The sequence below is a fragment of the Sardina pilchardus genome, chromosome 2 (assembly GCF_963854185.1).
Source record: "Sardina pilchardus chromosome 2, fSarPil1.1, whole genome shotgun sequence".
Classification (NCBI taxonomy): domain Eukaryota; kingdom Metazoa; phylum Chordata; class Actinopteri; order Clupeiformes; family Clupeidae; genus Sardina; species Sardina pilchardus.
In genome coordinates, this window is record NC_084995.1 from 21,271,477 (window position 1) to 21,288,944 (window position 17,468).

At 43.0% G+C, this 17,468-nt stretch overlaps 3 protein-coding genes across 6 annotated transcripts; all 3 read left to right on the forward strand.

Moving 5' to 3' along the window:
* The first annotated feature begins 125 nt into the window (after window positions 1-125).
* Window positions 126-4,404, forward strand: si:ch73-109d9.3 (histone-lysine N-methyltransferase PRDM9). The gene is made up of 3 exons (XM_062521665.1): window positions 126-999; window positions 1,287-1,411; window positions 1,518-4,404. Exons 1-3 carry the CDS (start codon window positions 732-734, stop codon window positions 2,625-2,627), a joined length of 1,503 nt encoding a protein of 500 aa, XP_062377649.1. The 5' UTR covers window positions 126-731; the 3' UTR covers window positions 2,628-4,404.
* Window positions 4,405-4,952: 548 nt separating this feature from the next.
* On the forward strand, window positions 4,953-7,909 carry si:ch73-109d9.1 (zinc finger protein 629). The gene is made up of 3 exons (XM_062521655.1): window positions 4,953-5,044; window positions 5,340-5,680; window positions 5,835-7,909. The coding sequence occupies exons 2-3, from the start codon at window positions 5,401-5,403 to the stop codon at window positions 7,136-7,138; spliced, it is 1,584 nt and encodes a 527-aa protein (XP_062377639.1). The 5' UTR covers window positions 4,953-5,044; window positions 5,340-5,400; the 3' UTR covers window positions 7,139-7,909.
* Window positions 7,910-10,621: 2,712 nt separating this feature from the next.
* On the forward strand, window positions 10,622-17,349 carry LOC134066362 (uncharacterized). Of its 4 annotated transcripts, none has more exons than XM_062521675.1 (8): window positions 10,622-10,913; window positions 12,301-12,663; window positions 12,776-12,854; window positions 13,064-13,522; window positions 13,751-14,479; window positions 14,650-14,720; window positions 14,846-14,889; window positions 16,765-17,349. In XM_062521675.1, the coding sequence occupies exons 1-8, from the start codon at window positions 10,683-10,685 to the stop codon at window positions 16,799-16,801; spliced, it is 2,013 nt and encodes a 670-aa protein (XP_062377659.1). In that variant the 5' UTR covers window positions 10,622-10,682; the 3' UTR covers window positions 16,802-17,349. The 4 variants fall into 4 exon arrangements, with proteins under 4 accessions (XP_062377659.1, XP_062377677.1, XP_062377667.1 ...); XM_062521693.1 differs by having other exon boundaries at window positions 13,064-13,369; XM_062521683.1 differs by lacking the exon at window positions 10,622-10,913 and adding an exon at window positions 10,946-11,463.
* The last annotated feature ends 119 nt before the right edge of the window (window positions 17,350-17,468 follow it).

A 17,468-nucleotide genomic window follows, 5' to 3' on the forward strand; every position in this document is an offset into this window, starting at 1 on the left:
AGTACATGTAAATGCCATGAGCGCAAATAATAGGCGAAGTACGGACCCTGTAGGCAAGACCTTACAGGCCACCGTACCATGGGTGACATCACTGTTTACAACAAGGCTTTCATTTTCTACGTCGAGGTAGTTCTTGGTGCAACAGCTAAGTTTGCTAGCTTCATAGTATCTAAACAGTACACAATACTTTATGCTATCAGTAGTGCCTAATGAAGTGACTTTCCGAAATACATTCACTATCCCCTCGATGTAATGCCAAGGCAACCTCCTGTAGGTTACGGCGAGCTTGCTAGGCAACGTTAACGTTAGAGGTTAGCTAGCTATCATTATATTAACCATCAAAACCTTATCTAGCCTAGTGTGTTGATTGAGCTTTGATGTTCCAGTGTTGTCTTTCTTTGCAGTCTCATCTAGCGATATGTATTTTCTCGTGTTTATATTGATGTAAGTCGGTGTCGGAGCGGGCATGCCTAGTGTTAAGGCTGTCAGTGAGACCAATGCAGAGTGGCATAGGCTACAATTCGTTTCTGAAGATTTGACCTTAGGTAATGTTATGCAAGTTAGCAACGAAGTATTTAAGGAATGGACTGGTTTGATGAGCTTTGATTATTTTCTTCTCAATGTTGATGCATAAGTAGGATATTAACATAAATTCAGAGTCGGACTTCAGGGGAGTTGCGGGTGAAATCGAACACTTCGTGTAAAGTGCTCTCCCACACAGATCACCAAACATGTCGGAGACAGTCATCATCACTTTTCAGACTCAGTTGTCTAATGTCTTGGAGACCATTCTTAAATCTGCAATGTACGAGATCACCAGGCTGGTCGAGGACAGCCTGCTTGAGGAAGTGGGCCGCGGGAAGCAAGAAGTGGAGTTGTTGCAGCGAAGACTACAGCTGTCCGAGCTCAAACTTAAGGAGAAAGAATGGGAGAAGAGCAGGAGAGGAAAATGTACAGACTGTGGAAGGAGCGTTATCCCCACTGATGAATCACAACCTGGTGCGTTTTAGTAGCAGCCTAGAACATTGTATGTGTTTTAAAAGGATGAAGGATGGTAGAAACAGCAAACATGACCAGTATTATATTTTCCAAGAGTTTAATACATATTATTATTAGATTGTTATATCACTACAATAGCATATCTATCTCACACTTCACAATCATAATCAAAAATCATAATAGAGTTGTAATTACAGCTCGTGTTGTCATGTCTCATAGGATCCTATAGCAATTTTCACCCTACATTTTCTTCTGAATTTGACCAACCATCTTTGTCCTCATCCAAGGTGGAGAGGAATGTCCCATTGTGAAGCAGGAGGATGGAGTGGCTGGGAGGTGGGCCAGCTGTGGAAGGGAAGCCTCAGAAACGGTACAGGAGATTCCTTCCTCTGGCTCCGACAGAGATTTCAAGGTACATATCATAGCTACTCACATTTTGTTTTTCACATGTAACATACGTATGACGCATGAGTTTTTATTTAGTTGATTTTAAAAAAAAAAAAACCCATCTGTTCTAGGTCATAGAATTGACTGCTGTTCAACCTGCTGACCTGGTGAAGAAAGAAGTCATCACAGATCCATCAGAGTCACAGGATGCCGAGTCTGTCATGGTTCACAGCTTCTCAGAAGACCAGCAGAAGGCTCAGAGGGAGAGCTTTGGTGTACTGGGTGACTGTCAACTCCCTGAGCCAGTGATGAAGCTACTGGATATGAAAAACCGTAAGAGTGGACCGAGTAATCAGGACAGAGGATCCTCAAGAAGTCACCCTATCAGAACACCTACTGGCCCTGATTTCAAATCAGACCACACAACAACTGCTTCTTCTTCTTCCCAGCACCAATCAAGCAGCAACCCACAGTCCTCCACAGACTCTCTCAACACAAAGCATCATATTGGGGCCTCAGACTCTGCATCAGTAAAGCAGGAGGTTGTGTATCCACAGTGGAGAGAGAAGGAAGAGGCACCTAGGGACAATGTGGTTCTTAGTTCCTCCAAAGTAAATAGGCCAAGGGTGGACATTGCACCCCAGACTTCACCAAGCCGGCCCCAGGCAGAGGTTGCGATGAAGATCCCCCGTCCTCAGCTTCCAACAGACCGCCTGGCCTCTCAGCCCATGGAGCGCCATGAACCGGTCAGAAAACACAACCCAGCCCTAGCGCAGCCATCTGTGGTGACGGCCTCAAGCCTGGCTTCTGTGGAAGTGGACAGAAACGCCTCTCTTTACAAGAGCTCTGCCACCAAGCCCGTCCAGCTCCATCACCACCAGAGAGTTTACACTGGCGGCCGACGAATCGGCGGCATCCACGTGGCCAGGGGTTACCCGCAGGTGGCGGGCATCAAGACTCACCTGAGCCACCACGCTGTCAAAGCACCTCATAGCTGCAACCAGTGTGGGAAAGGCTTTTCTCACCTGTGCCACTTGAGGGCGCACCAGCAGACCCATACCGGTGAGAGGCCCTTCTGCTGTGCCCTGTGCGGCCGGAGCTTCACCAAACTTAGCAACCTGAAGGCACACTGCAGGGTACACACGGGAGAGCGGCCATACATCTGCTCGGACTGTGGGAAACGCTTCACTCAGAAGTGCAATCTGAAGAGGCACCAGAGAATCCACTCTGCTCATCTATGACAGGATGAATTAGACGGCTGTGGGTTTGGGCTCAAGTGAATATGGATAATTTATACTCAGATAGCAAATGTCATATGCGTCATATCTGTAATACACCATTTACTAGCAGGGTTTCTATCATTACCTCTACCTCTTTGTCTGAGAATTGCTAAATTGCCAACACTGGTTGGTACTGACAGCAGAAGGGATGACTCCATAATATGAGTGTTATCATACACCTCTGTTCAGATATTCCATTATCATGTTATCTATTCAATAGGCTCTGTGCGCAAACGTTTTTAGTACTGCCGTTAGATTTCCGGTGTGTTCGAACCTGCATCTATTGCTATGGTAATTCGTGTCTACACGGACCCAGTTGAGTGTTGCACCAAGGGAATCAACACGTTACGATAAAGAAGGATTTGAGCATGTTGAAATTTTATTTTTTGGGAAAACAAGATATTCCGTGTCTTAGTGAATATTTAAGGAACAGAATAAAACAGAAGGTGCCGTTTCAATAAAGTTAACGCTCCACCGGAAGTCAAACGGCAGTACTAAGTGACTTTAGTGCACCGAGCCCATTACTGTGGTGTTGTAGTGAATACTGATGGATAGCGTGTTGAAGCAATACATATGATTATTCATTTTTAAATATTTACAGTGTGTTCTATGTTTGTGTTTATGTTAGCCACATTTTCATATTGTATTTGTTTCTCAATTGTTTTGATACCCTTCCTGCAACAGTTAACATAAAAACAGTATGCTTTTCTCCAAAGAGGTATAATCTAGCCCAGCACAACAGATCACCAGCAACTGACACTACTCTACATTGTATCTACAATATTGTTTAAACCAAGGCAAAATGCTTGGTAGTGAACTCTGAATATGTGTTCATCATTCCACAAATTATTTACCATCTTATGATTGTTACCCCCCTTTTCAAAATAACATAATTATCTACAGGTGTGTATTAGGCCTATGCTGAATAGTACACAGGGAAAATGGTGTAGTCTGTAGTCAATTTTGATAGGCAAATGTGCCACTTTGCAGTTAGTTAAAGACAGAATTGATCACAAGATATTGGACAGCCCTCTTATTTACCTGTAACTTTTTTAGAAACGGTTACGGTATACGGTCTTAAAACATAATAAACAGGAACCCAGAAAAGCAATTGTGCACTCTGTGCAAACAAACCTAGCTTCGTACACAGATTGTGGCTCCGTGAACTGAAAACAAATGAAGTAGCAGCCTGTCCCCTGAACAATAACAAAACACAGAGTGGATATGTGCGGAGATCATTGAAGGGAGGGGTGGGCTACCTTTCTGGTGGGTTCTGTTTGGTGTTTGCTTCAAATAATGTAAATCACTCTGAACGAAAGTGTCTGCTAAGAGTATCAACAAATGCAACTTAATTCAGCATTGCTTACAGTCCCTCTATATGTCTTTCATTTTCTAACCTTATTTATTTAAACAGTTAGAATGGTTACACTGTAGTAAACAAGTGTGGACTTTGTTTTATATTATCACATACTGTCTGAAGCTGTTGGGAAAGTAATATTATGGATTTAATTCACAGAAATGTGCCCTGTTTTGTGACTAAGATTGTCTTGTTAAAATTGTTACCTTGGAGTACAGTAGCCTAGATGTCTTGTTCCCTGACATTGCGCCTTCATAAACTAGTTGAACCATTAGAACTAACTTACGCACCATGTCCTCTTTATGACAATACATACCTTTCATTCCTCATTTGTAGTAATTAAATAGTCATAGATATATCGTTTTTATTTATTAAACAAAATGCGAATTATTTATATACTTCATGCCAGAGTTCTCATTCTTGATGTGTTGTTGATGAAAGCCAAGGTGAGGCCTAGAAAGAGTTATCGGTACTTAAGGCGAAGGCCCAATCTTAGCCTACTGAACATTGACATTGTACATTACAAACAGAGTGAAGCACAAACACAGAGGACACTGCAGTACACTTAAAGTTCAAGGACTCCATTCACACATCACAAACAGGACATTCCACACCAGATAATCAAACATGGCCTAGGCTACTACACAGACACAGAATTTAGTTAAAAGATGACATTGTGTGGAAAGTACGCTACTACAAGAGCACTACATAAGAAGGGACTGGGTGTGATGGGTGGAGGTGATACCGTAAAAGGGAAGAAATAAAATGAAACAAAATAAAAGCAATAGGATGAAAGCAGTTTATATTTATGGCGTTGACTGTTGTGCGCGACCATGCGCGCCACTATGGCGCCACCCTGTGGACGCAGCAGAATTCTACTAGACACCCATGCACATAGGTGGCAGTGTGTTTTTATCCATACCGAGGACTATCGTCGGACTGAGAAGAAAGGGGGTTGATGGTCAAATGATACCAACAATGTCAGGCTAATTGCCAATAAATAAACAATCGACCACTACTGGTGAGTATACTGCATATCGAAAGAATAATGTTAAAGCTTGGAAACATTTAGCAATATCAGCTATTCACAAAACCGATGCAGACATTTTTGTTTATCTTAGCCTGTATGTTAGCCTAATCATCGAGAGGAGAATGGAGAGAAGCTATTGCAGTTATTGAATCAGCATCGGTTCTGACGGTTAATATAGCACAAATAACCCATGTAGCTCCTAACATCTATGTTTGCTCCGTAAGCAGTTGTAGTTTGTTGACACTTCTCGCCTGGAAATTATGTGTGTTGTTTTATTTCACCGTAGGCTGATGCTAAAAGGTTTTACAAGTTGGCATCGAAGCGCCATCTCAGACAACATTTGAAAGATGTCAGAGGCCCTCATCCTCACCTTTCAGTCCCAGCTCTCCAGCCTGTTGGAGACTGTCCTCAAGTCAGCCATGTATGAGATCACTAGGCTGGTGGAGGACAGCTTCTTAGAGGAAATGGGCCGTGGAAGGCAGGAAGTCGAGATGCTGCAGTTGAAACTACAGCTATCTGAGCTCAAACTAAGGGAAAAAGAGCGTGAAAAAGTGAAGCGGGTGAGGTGTGTAAACTGTGGAAGAGCTAGCGCCTCCAGTGACGGAACACACAATGAGCCACAAACAGGTAAATTATTCAATATGGCTGGATGCTTTCAATTAGACCATATACTGAAATGCAGACATATTGACTGTGAACAAGTAGGCTGCTGAAGGTGACTGTTAGGTCCTGAGGAAGCACATGGTCAGTAACACCAACTTATCTGCATGTTTTTGTTTAGAGGCCGACACCCTCTGCCTGAGCCTGAGTGTCCGTGAGCAGCGCCAGTGTGGACAGCTGTGTGAAGAAGAGGAGTGGAGCTCCACGGAGATACGCGATAGCAAGCCTTGTGTAGCCCCTTCCTATATTAACGACAAGGGGGACAGTCAAAACCTGAGTTTGTCATCTCCATCTTCAACACCAGACAAACAGTGGACATTGCAGAGCCCCGTTTCAACGTCTGGATCTGCCACAAACCAGGAGATTGATTCCCTCTCTGGTGCCAAGCACGAAAACAGACACGCGGCCGACCCTGGAGGGCTGCTCTCCTCGTCCCACGTCAGAGAGAGTGTTCAGGAGCCACAGGCAGCACAGACAAGCCTGCAAGCCACGTTAGCAGTACCAGGCAGCAGCCGCCACAGTAGCACCAGCAGTGACTTGGTTCCCCCCTCTGCTTTCCCTGATCTTAAGTCGGAGAGCGACTCGGCAGCCCCGTTTCTTATTAAGGAGGAGGAAGAGGCCTTGCCGGTGTGGAACCCCAGTCACGAGGAAGAGCTTTGTCAGGACATGGCCAATCCACCAGAGACACACTCCAGCGCGCCCTGGAACCAGGAGGAGATGCAGGTAGAGACCCTTAACAATATCTCCCCTCTTGTCTCACAGGAGACAGACGCGTTCGTCATGTCGTATTCTGTTAAGCTGGACACACTGGCGTCACAAAGCGGGCAGGTCCAGCCCCTGCTATTCAGTCCAGCAATGGCAGATTTGACTGACAAGTCAGTTGGATCTGATTTACAGGTTCAGGGCGTTGTTGGATACACCACTCCCAACAACAGCTCGGTGTTGAGTGAAAACTCACCCGTGTCCCGACCACAAGGCGTCCGTGAGGAGAGGGCCTTTGGCTGCTCTATATGCCCAAAGAGGTTCTCGACATATAAGTATCTGAAAGCGCACCAGAAGCTCCATACTGAAAAGCGGCACCCGTGTATGCAGTGCGGGAGAGGGTTTCAGCACCTGTGCCACCTGAAGGCCCACATGCTCACTCACACGGGGAGGAAGCCGATTAACTGCCCCCACTGCGACAAAAGCTTTGTGTATAACTTTGAGCTAAAGATCCACCTTAGGCAGCACTCAGGCGAGAAGCCCTACGTGTGCGCGCACTGCGGGAAAGGCTTCGCTCGGCTGAGCAACTTCAAGCAGCACCAGAACATCCACACGCGAGAGAAAGTGTACGGCTGTGCCTTCTGTGGCATGAGGTTCACGCGCTCGAGCAACCTGAGGGTCCACCTGCGGCGGCACAGCAGTCCGGGCGACTCCTGTCTGTGATGTGGCCGATCTGAAGGAGGCCTTGTTGACCAAGCAGAGACTGTCAGACTTAAAATAAAGAAATAATGAATAAATAAACCACATCAATAAGGACGCTTTCAAGTTCCACTCAGTCAGGTCCTTCAGCGCTATAGTGCATTGTGGACAACTGCTTTTATATGCATGTGGTCATGTAGATCAGCCATCTGGTTACATTCACAGCAGGTGTGATTTAAAACAAAGCTGATTCATAAATGTCCAGAGAATTGAGAATTGTAATGATAAATTAAAGATTTTTTTTTGTGTGTGATGAACAAGTGTTACAATTCTGAAAGGACACTCTTTACACAGGTAGCCTTAATCTGAGGTTCGTGTGAGATATTCATTAAACCATTTTAAATGTCTCCACATTGTATCAGTGTCAATGGTTGACATGGTTGGAATGTCTGCTTGTTTGAAATGGCATTCATGCAGGGCTTGTCAAGTGCAACTTACACAAGATGGACACACTTATACATGTATGGAGTATGACTACTGAAGTAAATCCACACTTGCCTTAGTGTTACTTGTGCAACATTTTGTGTTTTTTCAACTGCTGATACAGAACACGGTTTATTAAGTTCAGACATTCTTCTCATCATTGATTTTGTCTATATCCCCTAAAGACTATTTGTCATAATTACATTTTCTATCATATATTCAGGAGTTATAAAAAGGTTCGCTCTTACAAAGCATTTTGTAATGTCAGATGCAGTAGAAAAAACAAGGAAACTGATAAAAGTTGTCACTTTACAGACTTTGAAGTCCTTAATTAAATCTGTTTACTGTGTCACCTTCTTTATAACCAACATTGATGAGGCTTTATCTAGGATGTCACAATGTGTGAAACATTTGTAGACATTTTGCCTTTGCGAAAAAGACACTTCAAAGCATTTTATTTCTAAACTGTTAAGTAGAACAAGTTCAACCCAAGTGAAATTGAGGGCCGTGCTGATAATGCTGCTGATTGATTTTTGTTTTATTCATTCTTTCTTTACAGGTTATTCAAAATGTCACAAGATGGGCAAATGCTCAAGAGGTCAGAAGGAGACCAAAAAACAGACAGAAGACATTTAGTGTAAGTACTTTCCTTCATGTCTTTATACATGTCCATCCACTGATTTAAATGGTATAGAATTCAAATCTAATGGATGCCTTTCCTTGATTTCAGAGTGTAGCCAGACAAATTCTCATACAGTCTCAAGTATGGCAGAGGGCCTGCTACAGCAGAAATATTGATTGGGGTCCTATAACAGCCAAGGTTGGTTTGTAACATGCACTACCCATTCTTCCCTTTACTTAGGCCCTATGTGTCGAAAAAATTGGGAAGTTGTGAAATGGTGTCTAAAAAGGTGTTTTTATGATGTGCACACAGATCATTTCAGCAATGCCACAGCTCTCTGGCAAGGAGATGGAGGTGATTGTACGCTGCACTAAAATGCTCCATAACAGAAGAGACTATCTGAGGAGGAGAGCAAAGGTGCCTTTTTTCTATTTATAAAAGTGTCATAATAATAATAATAATGATATAATGTCTACTAAAAACTACAATACAATGAAATTAACTAGACATATGAATGTGGACTTTACATGTGTATATCATATTACTGCTTCACCTGCATTTGGAGATTTCATCTTACAATGTCTTGCCTTTCTTGCAGGATTTTTCAATGGAAAGAAATCAGTTGTCAACAACGAACAGTGGCTATAGTGCAAACTAATGGCAAATTAAATGTAAAACAGGGACATTTTGAGTGAAAACAATTCAGAAAATGATGTGTTGCTGATTTAGAAGATTGCTGGCGTATTAATTAGTGGAGTTTTGTCAACTTTCTAACCTGTTCCACTATTAACAGATGTATTATAGTGTTGGACTCATCAGTCAAGAACAATAAATGTCATTCACCCCCAAAGCTGATGAGGTGTTAGCTTTTTCTCTGGAATGTCTATGTTCACCGTCTTGCCTGGTGTGTGCCTTTGAAGGGAGAAACTGAAGTTGGTAGTATGGGATTACTTTGGATATCGTAAAGATGAAGATGGGGTTGTCTTCGAGGGCAGGTGTCTCATTTTCCGTAAGTATAGGCGTAAAGTGACAGCTGGAGGAGGACTGTACGTCCAAAAAAATGCCGCAGAATTCGGGCTCAACAGTTCAGTTCTACTAATTGGAAAGGCTAATAACTACACAGTTTCTTGGCCTTTTTTCTTTTTCATTTTGTATAGGAACTGTGCAGATGACTTGCAATTATCACATGAAAATGAGGTAGCAAAATCAGATTAAGTGAGTTGGCTATGTTTTTAGAAAATGTATAGCTTATACTGGTTCATTAATTGTCCCTTGAAGCCAAATGAATCAACTGCTAAACCAGAGATATCATCATTGCTTCCTTGGTCATAATGGTTGTCCCTGGGTCACAAGTTGTAAACCCCTGGGTCCAGCAGACAACAGGATGTTGATGTAGTGATACATGACTTTTAGCAACTTTTCAGAGATCCAGGTCTTTGGGTGAGAATTTGTTTCAGTAGTTGGCAACACTGTGACGCTGTTAGAAAAGAACATGAAAAGCACAAGGTGTGGACGATGCCGACAAAACAAATAGAACAAATAAAGACAAAAAAGTCTATTAAGAGTAAAGAAATAGAAAAGAGCATGTGTAAAATAAAGTGAAAGTTCAATCAGACACATGAAAATAGCCCCATTCGGGGCACTTCTGACATCTAGTGGAAGTTTGATCAAGTTGCATGCAGTACTCTGAAAATCAATGCTTTTTCATTATTTACACTACCCATTCAGAGTGGATAAAGGATATTGATAAGATAAGATAAGATTTATTTATTGTCACTGTACAACATAACAACATACCGGGCTCAGTATAGAATAAAATAGATAATATAATAGGCTAAGTAATAAATTGGTAATAGATAGTCTTCCTCCATGCTCATCTACCCATATCCACATCACACATACGTTTGTGTTTACACTCATTCAGGCCGTTAAAGAAGAGAATTATTGTAGGCTAATGTGTTCCGATTTGTTTTCAGCTCAGAGTTCATTATTTGGGATAAAAAAAACTGTCTTATGGTTTTGTGGACCTGTTTCCTGGAGGGTAACAATTCAAACAGGTGATGGGCAGGGATGCAGGGTGAGTCTTTTGTAGGCCTATGCTGTGTCTTCTGCATGCAGCGGGCGGTGAAGGTGTGAAGTCTCTGAGCATGCAGTGAATATTGTATACAGAGTCACAGCTAGAAAGTGTTCATTTGTTTATTTATTCTAAGCAGGTAGTTGAAGGTTAGCCTGGTGAACCAAACTCTAGGTGGGCGTGGTCAGACTAAAGACCCTGGGTCCCTGGATCATCAGTTTTAAACCCGAGGTCAGACAGAAAAAGGGGTGCTGTTAAATTACGCGGCGTTGTGACGTAATGCATGACTTTTTTCAGCAGCATTTCAGAATCGGCCTCTGCTGAGAGTTTGCTGCTGTAGTTGACTACGCTGTTGAAAGTGTGAACGTGGAAAAAGGGAAACGAGGACGATGTCAACAATAGCCAAGTCGCCCCGACTGGTTGAAAAGCAAGGTGGATCACTGAGGAGTCATGTGTGGAAGTACTTTGCATTCGAGGCGGATAACCAGGGGTTAATCATAAATTCGAATAAACCAGTTTGCAGACGGTGCCATCGAATTGTTCAGGCGAAAGGAGGAAACACTTCCAATTTAGCGAAGCACCTCAAAGACAAGCATCCAGATCTATTCAGAGAATTCAAGGTACATGAGTTTGATTCGTTTGTGTTGTTCTTCTGAGGGACCATGCAGAGTTTCATCTAGTTTTAGACTGACTAATTGATTCATAATTTCGGCCAGTGGAACGGCATGTTAACGCTAATTCACAATGGTCTACCAGGATTCATGTATAACATGGTGGTTACATAGAAATCCATGTGCTAATCGACCTGCAGCAGGCTCAACTACCCCCACCCCCATTAGGTAAAGTGTTCCTACCCCAATCTTACACATTCAAACCACGCAGGCGTAAAAGAGGGGGTTCCTCGAGTGTAATCTTCAATTGCTGGAAGTTTATAGCGTCATTATTACAGCGATGGAGGAAAATATTGTGGTGCAAGAGATTTTTCGTCCGACTAATAGGAAGTCTGCAGTCTGGGCGTTTTTTGGCTTAAAGAAAGATGCGAATGGACAACTGCATGGCTTGCCTATTTGCAATACGTGCAAAAGTGAAATCAAAGCGAAAGGAGGTAACACAACGAATTTAATGAACCATCTTCGTGACAAACACAAGCAGCTTTACAGGCAGCTGAAGGTACGTGCGTCTGTGATTCATCAAACCTCAACGATTGTGGAAAGCATTATTTTGGCCCCAATGCCATCGGCTATTGGGCTGTGGGACACATGTCTCCCGCCATGTTTAGATAACTTGGACTACTCATGCTGCTCATTCGCATTTTAAAGCACATTCATGAACATTTGGCTAAAGAAAAGGCGCGTCTGAACGTATAGCCCAGTCCACCATGTTATGAATTAGTCCTTGTCGAGGGAGGAGTTGTGGTATCAAAACGTAAGGTCGTCAGGTCAATGTTTCGGACACAGGTAGGCTAGGCTAGGATAATGTAAACAATATGCAAATAAAGTGTTTCCGTCAACCCTACTCGAATCATAGACTTTCTGCGATTTGAGAGTTGTCCAATTGGTGTTTTTGAATACCGGTATGCCTATGTTAAATGTACATTTTAAAAGTCAGAGTTTCTTAGTCGGACTGAAAAAATATGCGCATCGAAAAGTTGAATGGAAACCCATGGACTGTTGCCCTCTCGAAAATGGGTAGGCCTGGCCTATAGTCTCCTTGCGCGCAAGATTTGTGGTTGTAAAATCAAACTCGAGACCTCAAACTGCTGCAAAACATATTGGCAACGCTGCCAGGTGTGCAAACTCATAGGCTGTGGTCTATTTGTTTTCTTGTAAATGTAGCCATTAGACTAATACCAAAGCTATTTTTTTTGCTTTTTGCATTGAAGTGGACTGAAAATTAATCGAAAGGTAGACATCTAAATCCAAGTTAGGCAATGTCTGGGGAATTCTGTGTGGTATGGTGTAAACAAAATGGCCTGACATCTAATGATTTTTTATTGTATGTTAATAGTTAAAGCAGAACAATTCAGCAACACCTCAAGAATACTTTGAACCCATCAGATTCCAGGAAGAGCTTCCATCTGGGACCACCCTATTCCGGACAAAGATTCTGTCTCTCATGGAGTCTTTGATGGTGAAAACGACATCAGAAATAGTCTCCATATTTGATGAAATTTACACGGAAACAGAAGCTGAGTTAAAGCAGAGAAGGAAGGAAGTGGCAGCCCTCACACACAGACTGAAGGAGAGGGAGCAATTGTGTACTCAGGATGTGTGTGACAACCTGCAGGTCCTTAAAGTGGAGTCAGAACAGCAGTTTTTGGAAAGCACCCTGTTCCATGGACACTCAGAGACAGTCCCAGAGAGCTCAGAGGTGAGCATATTACTGACATCATTAAGTGATAATATAATAATATAATGTTATGACTTATTTAAGTTAAGTTCTTCTTAATAGAACTTCTCTTTCAAATTAAACAACTTCTTAGACTGTGGAGTTTGCGCTGGAGTGTGTGGTGATGAAGGCAGAGGAACCAATGAATGCAGAAACAATGGTGCAGCCACTTGGTAAGGACTCTATATTACATAAACGATATGTGAATAACATCAATTTTGTGAACTTTGGATTGTACGCAAAGCCTTTGCTTGTCTATACAAATTATGCTGATGTCCATTTTGAGGTGTTGGCTAGTCGTTGTTTCATTTACTGAATTTTCTTTTCCCACTTTCCTGTACACTTGATCTATCTTCCTCCTACATGTGTTGTGGATTTCCAGAGTACCAGCTGGAGTTGCACAGCGCGCCTGACGCTCCACAGGAGCCCCTGGTCAGAGCGGATGAGGAGCTGCTGGGAACTCCAGCCTGTCCAGCAGAGGGCGCTGAGAACCAGCTCCCTGCTGTAGGGCATCCGCACGATCAAACGGACCAGGATACGACCTGCTCCACCGTCACAGCAGAGCCTAGCTCCAGCATGGCCACAGAGGACTCTACCGGTCCGAGGCAGGATCGGGTAGTCAGCGGTTCTCCACCGAAGTCAATTCAGGCCGTCCCTCCCATCGATGAACAGCACAGCCAGCCCGCTGGTAGGACCATCTCCATCTCCTCTTCAGCACAGCACACAAGTTCCCCCTTGGCCCCTGAAACTGAAGATGATGTAAATGCTATGGGGTTCACTAGAAAACATAAAATAAGAGTGCGGCTTAGAGACTTTCCCTCATGGCAGGAGTTCAAAAAGCGTAAGTACCTCATAGGTTGCACTTGGACTTGTTTTAAAAAGATCGTCTGAGAGGAGGGAGAATGATTTGAATTGAATTCTGTGAATTTGCATTTGTGAAAATGTGCATCATAAGGGAGTGAAATTGAAACAAAAATCCACCAAATTGATCTCTTGTTATCAAGGGATGGAAATAATCTCTCTCTCTCTCTCTCTCTCTCTCCATCTCCATCTCCATGAAAACCATCAGAGTGCCTGGAGATAAGCTCTGCAAGCTCCCTAGATGTCCAGTCCTCCTCCGCTCCACAGGAGCCCCTGGTCAGAGCTGACGAGGAGCTGCTGAGAGCTCCAATCCAGCTAGCAGAGAGCGCCGAGAGCCAGTCCCCTCCTATAGGGCAGCCCCACCACCAAACGAACCAGGATACAACCTGCTCCACCGCCACGGCAGAACCTAGCTCCAGCATGACCACAGAGGACTCTTTCGGTGCCAGGCAGGATCGGGTGGCCAGTGGCACTCCAGAGTCCAGCGAAGCCGCCCCTGCAGCTGGTAGACGTCGTGGCCGGTCTGCGGGTCTGAGCCCGGAGAGTCTGTCGGCCCCAGGCACGACCCTTCAGCTCAGGAGCCGTTCGGCTGTGGTGAACACCAGCGTCAGAACTCATGAGACTGTAGACGAGCTGGACGGCTCTCCGTGTATGGATGCACCTGGAACCAACGGTCTGCTGTCACCAAAAGCAGAGAACCCTTCAGTGGTCGCAACTGACGAGGAGACTACAAGTGTGTCTTCTGAATCTGAGACCGAAAGTCTCTCTGACATGGAGGTGAAATCCACTGCAGTCAAAAGAAAGAAAACAAACTCTAAAGCCAGTGTGAAATCAAGAGACACGTATCAACGGGGTAAAGGAGACAAGTCGTTAAAAAGAGGCTCTGCAGGGAAGAGTGAGAAGATCCCAAGAAAAAAACGAAGGATAAGTGATCCAGGTGAATTTTGGAATGAAAGCTTGGGGTTGTAATGGTAGTTCCTGTACAGCTGAAAATGTGTCTGGCAGTTCCTTCAACTGTGCAATGAGTAATTTGCCATTTCATGATCTGATTTGTAGTTCTTCTTTTGCTTCAAGTGAAGATTTTCATACGATTTGTTTCTGTTTCAGAGTGCAAACATGATGTGAATGGTGCCCTTCTTCCCTTTGATAAAATAATGCAGAGACGAACCACAGCTGATGTAAGATAAACATAATATAACATGGATTATCAATGCATCACACAAACCTACAATATCGCTCTATCTGTATACTGTATGTCAGTGGTATTGATGACACCATGGTTTCATGTTTTGTATTTCCACAGGGTAAAGAGGAGGTGAGGGTGAAATGGTGGCCGTGTTCTTCATGGTAAGTGTAGTTTACATGTGCTGGGTTATGCAATATTATGAATGTGATGTTCTAACCACATTCACAATAATAACCATGTGGTGTTCTCTTTAGAGAATGCCATTTGTCCTACTGTGATGTGATGGAGAGCTTGATTTATAATAGGATACACTGTGTACTGTTGTATAGTATTTTCATTACAATCTTAATTGCTTGGTAGTCTGGTTATTCATCTCACCATTATTCACACAGTATTCCCAGTCCTTATTTTAATCACTATTAACGAAGGCAAACGGAGTGGTTTTCCTTCAGTGCATTGCATCTGTTCCTCAGATTCCTTCTATAAACTGAGTCTCCAGTTAGCCATGTTTAAATGGTTGGTGACTTACATACAATAGGTATTATCTATCTATAAAGCCAGGAACGTGTGTATTATGTCTGTAATGTCTGTCAGTTCTTTGCACATTATCTCAAACCATTACACAGGTGAGATTGATGTTGTTTGGATGTGAAATATGAAATACGTTGTTAAAAAACAGCCTGTTGGGTTGGGTCATGTTTAATGCAATATCCTGATAACGGAGGGGATCATTAACAATTTCAATTTCAATTTCATTTCAGTTATAGAGTGGCAAACCATTACACATATCTCGTGGTGCTTAACAGAGTGTTAAACATTCAGAGAGGACCCATGAGTAACAGGGGCGAGGAAAAACTCCCTAGAATTGGAGATACATATCGGAAGAAACCTCAGACAGATCCACGACTCAAGGGCCCGGCTTATATGCCTGTTAGTTACATTACAGTAAGGTTATTTGTAGTGTCAGAAAGTTTAAATAGTCCAGTGTAGGGAATAAATTGTCCATAGGGATTAGTCATTTTCTTAGGGAAAGTAATGGGTTGCTAGGACGTGTGGGCCAGGAATCTGGGCAAGGGGACCACGGCAAATGATGGTAGGGCAGTAGGGATGGGACTTCAGTTGATGAGGGCCAGGAACAAGGATGACTGATGATTGGTAATGGTTTACCTCACAGGTGAGGTATAGGGGGGAAAGAGATATAGAATGGGTTAGTATTACTATAAGTCATGATGGTTCGTATTAGGGCGCACTCACACTAGGTACGTTTCACCCGTACCGTACTGGAGCACGGTTGCCTCTGGTCCCTGGTCTGCACTCACACTGCATATAATCAAACCGTACTTGGGTACGATTGAGTTGCTGTGTTCTAGAATCTTTATGCAACGTGTGATTGTTAATTGGAACGTTATTGTTTATTTCATCATTAATGACGTCGTGCTTCCATGCGTACCGTACCTGAGTCCACCTCCTCCAAGCGTACTAGCGTACCATACCCCGGTACGGAACGAAGTGATCACACTGGTCAAACGAACCGGACTTTAGGGGCCAAGTGTACTCGGGTACGGTACGAATTGCCTAGTGTGAGTACGCCCTAAATAAGCAAATCATTGGTGATATATAATGTTATACTATAGAGAGAAAAAGGCAGAGAGGGAGAGTTGAGAGAGAGAGGGAGAGGGGAAAAGAGGAGTTATACGGCGTACCATTTTGCTGAATGACAATGGAACTCAATTTGCTGATTAGTCTTCAACTTCCTCAAAACATTTTCTGCCATAATGTCCAGTTAAAAGTGACTTTCATATTTTCCACCCAAACAATATCAAACTGAACACTACCTTCCTTATGTGCTCTTACCAAAACATCTGCCAAGGGTCATGCCAGCTGTTTAAACCATTGAAATGATACACCATAAGAACAGACTGACATACAGCGATTATATATTTATAGACATTTATAGACATGTGGGTGAAAGAAATGTGTTCCTAGAAAAATAAAATGTATACGTTTTAAGGAATTGTGTGGTGTGTGGTTTTCAGTGGTGCCAAATGGAGAAACTCCTGGGAGCCCGCCTAGAGGACAAGGCCATGATGCTGAGTTCATCCAACTTGAAATGCCAGTCAAGTCATTTGGTTGCTAAGAGGTTTCAGAAGGTCAGAGATGTATCGTGAGGTAAATTTGGATATACACTGTAACCACTGACACATTTTAATTGTCTATACTGTGGTGGAAAGAAGAAAAGTTACCCAGTTCAGTCTTTGTTATCTGTACGTAGACGTGTAAGATCAGAAGACTCTCTTTGATAATCAACAATTAGCCTCTATGCATTATGCATACATTATATGACTTTTGTAGATGTCTTAAGATATCAGAGTTATCTAGCTATTTTCCACCATTTACTACCTCTTGAGAATACCGGACAACTTGAATGCCATGCATGATGCAAGGGAAGTTTACTGTTTCTAGGTATACTCTTTTCCACTTTTTTTTAATCCCAAAGACTTTTGTGATAAGGCAGTGTTGCCTAGATCACCTGAATATACAGTTGAATTAGCTTTCTACTAACAAGACTATGGCTACTAGTGATATTGTTTGTAGAAAGTCAATAAAAATGTACCATCTAACTACTACAGACATTGTCTTCATTGATCACATGCTAAGTTGAACAGATTTCATGTAGGCTACATTTTAAGTTGCAGATCTTTCCCACATAATGATATAGCGTGAAAATAACATTGATTTG

Excerpts from the sequence above, each read along its gene's own strand:
- si:ch73-109d9.1 (XM_062521655.1), top strand. The coding sequence starts at position 5,401 with ATGTCAGAGGCCCTCATCCTCACCTTTCAGTCCCAGCTCTCCAGCCTG. Across the intron at positions 5,681-5,834 it reads ACACAATGAGCCACAAACAG|AGGCCGACACCCTCTGCCTG; the intron begins GTAAATTATTCA and ends GTTTTTGTTTAG.
- LOC134066362 (XM_062521675.1), top strand. The coding sequence starts at position 10,683 with ATGTCAACAATAGCCAAGTCGCCCCGACTGGTTGAAAAGCAAGGTGGA. Across the intron at positions 13,523-13,750 it reads ATGGCAGGAGTTCAAAAAGC|AGTGCCTGGAGATAAGCTCT; the intron begins GTAAGTACCTCA and ends GAAAACCATCAG. Across the intron at positions 14,890-16,764 it reads TGGTGGCCGTGTTCTTCATG|TGGTGCCAAATGGAGAAACT; the intron begins GTAAGTGTAGTT and ends TGTGGTTTTCAG.
- si:ch73-109d9.3 (XM_062521665.1), top strand. The coding sequence starts at position 732 with ATGTCGGAGACAGTCATCATCACTTTTCAGACTCAGTTGTCTAATGTC. Across the intron at positions 1,000-1,286 it reads CACTGATGAATCACAACCTG|GTGGAGAGGAATGTCCCATT; the intron begins GTGCGTTTTAGT and ends TCCTCATCCAAG. Across the intron at positions 1,412-1,517 it reads GCTCCGACAGAGATTTCAAG|GTCATAGAATTGACTGCTGT; the intron begins GTACATATCATA and ends CATCTGTTCTAG.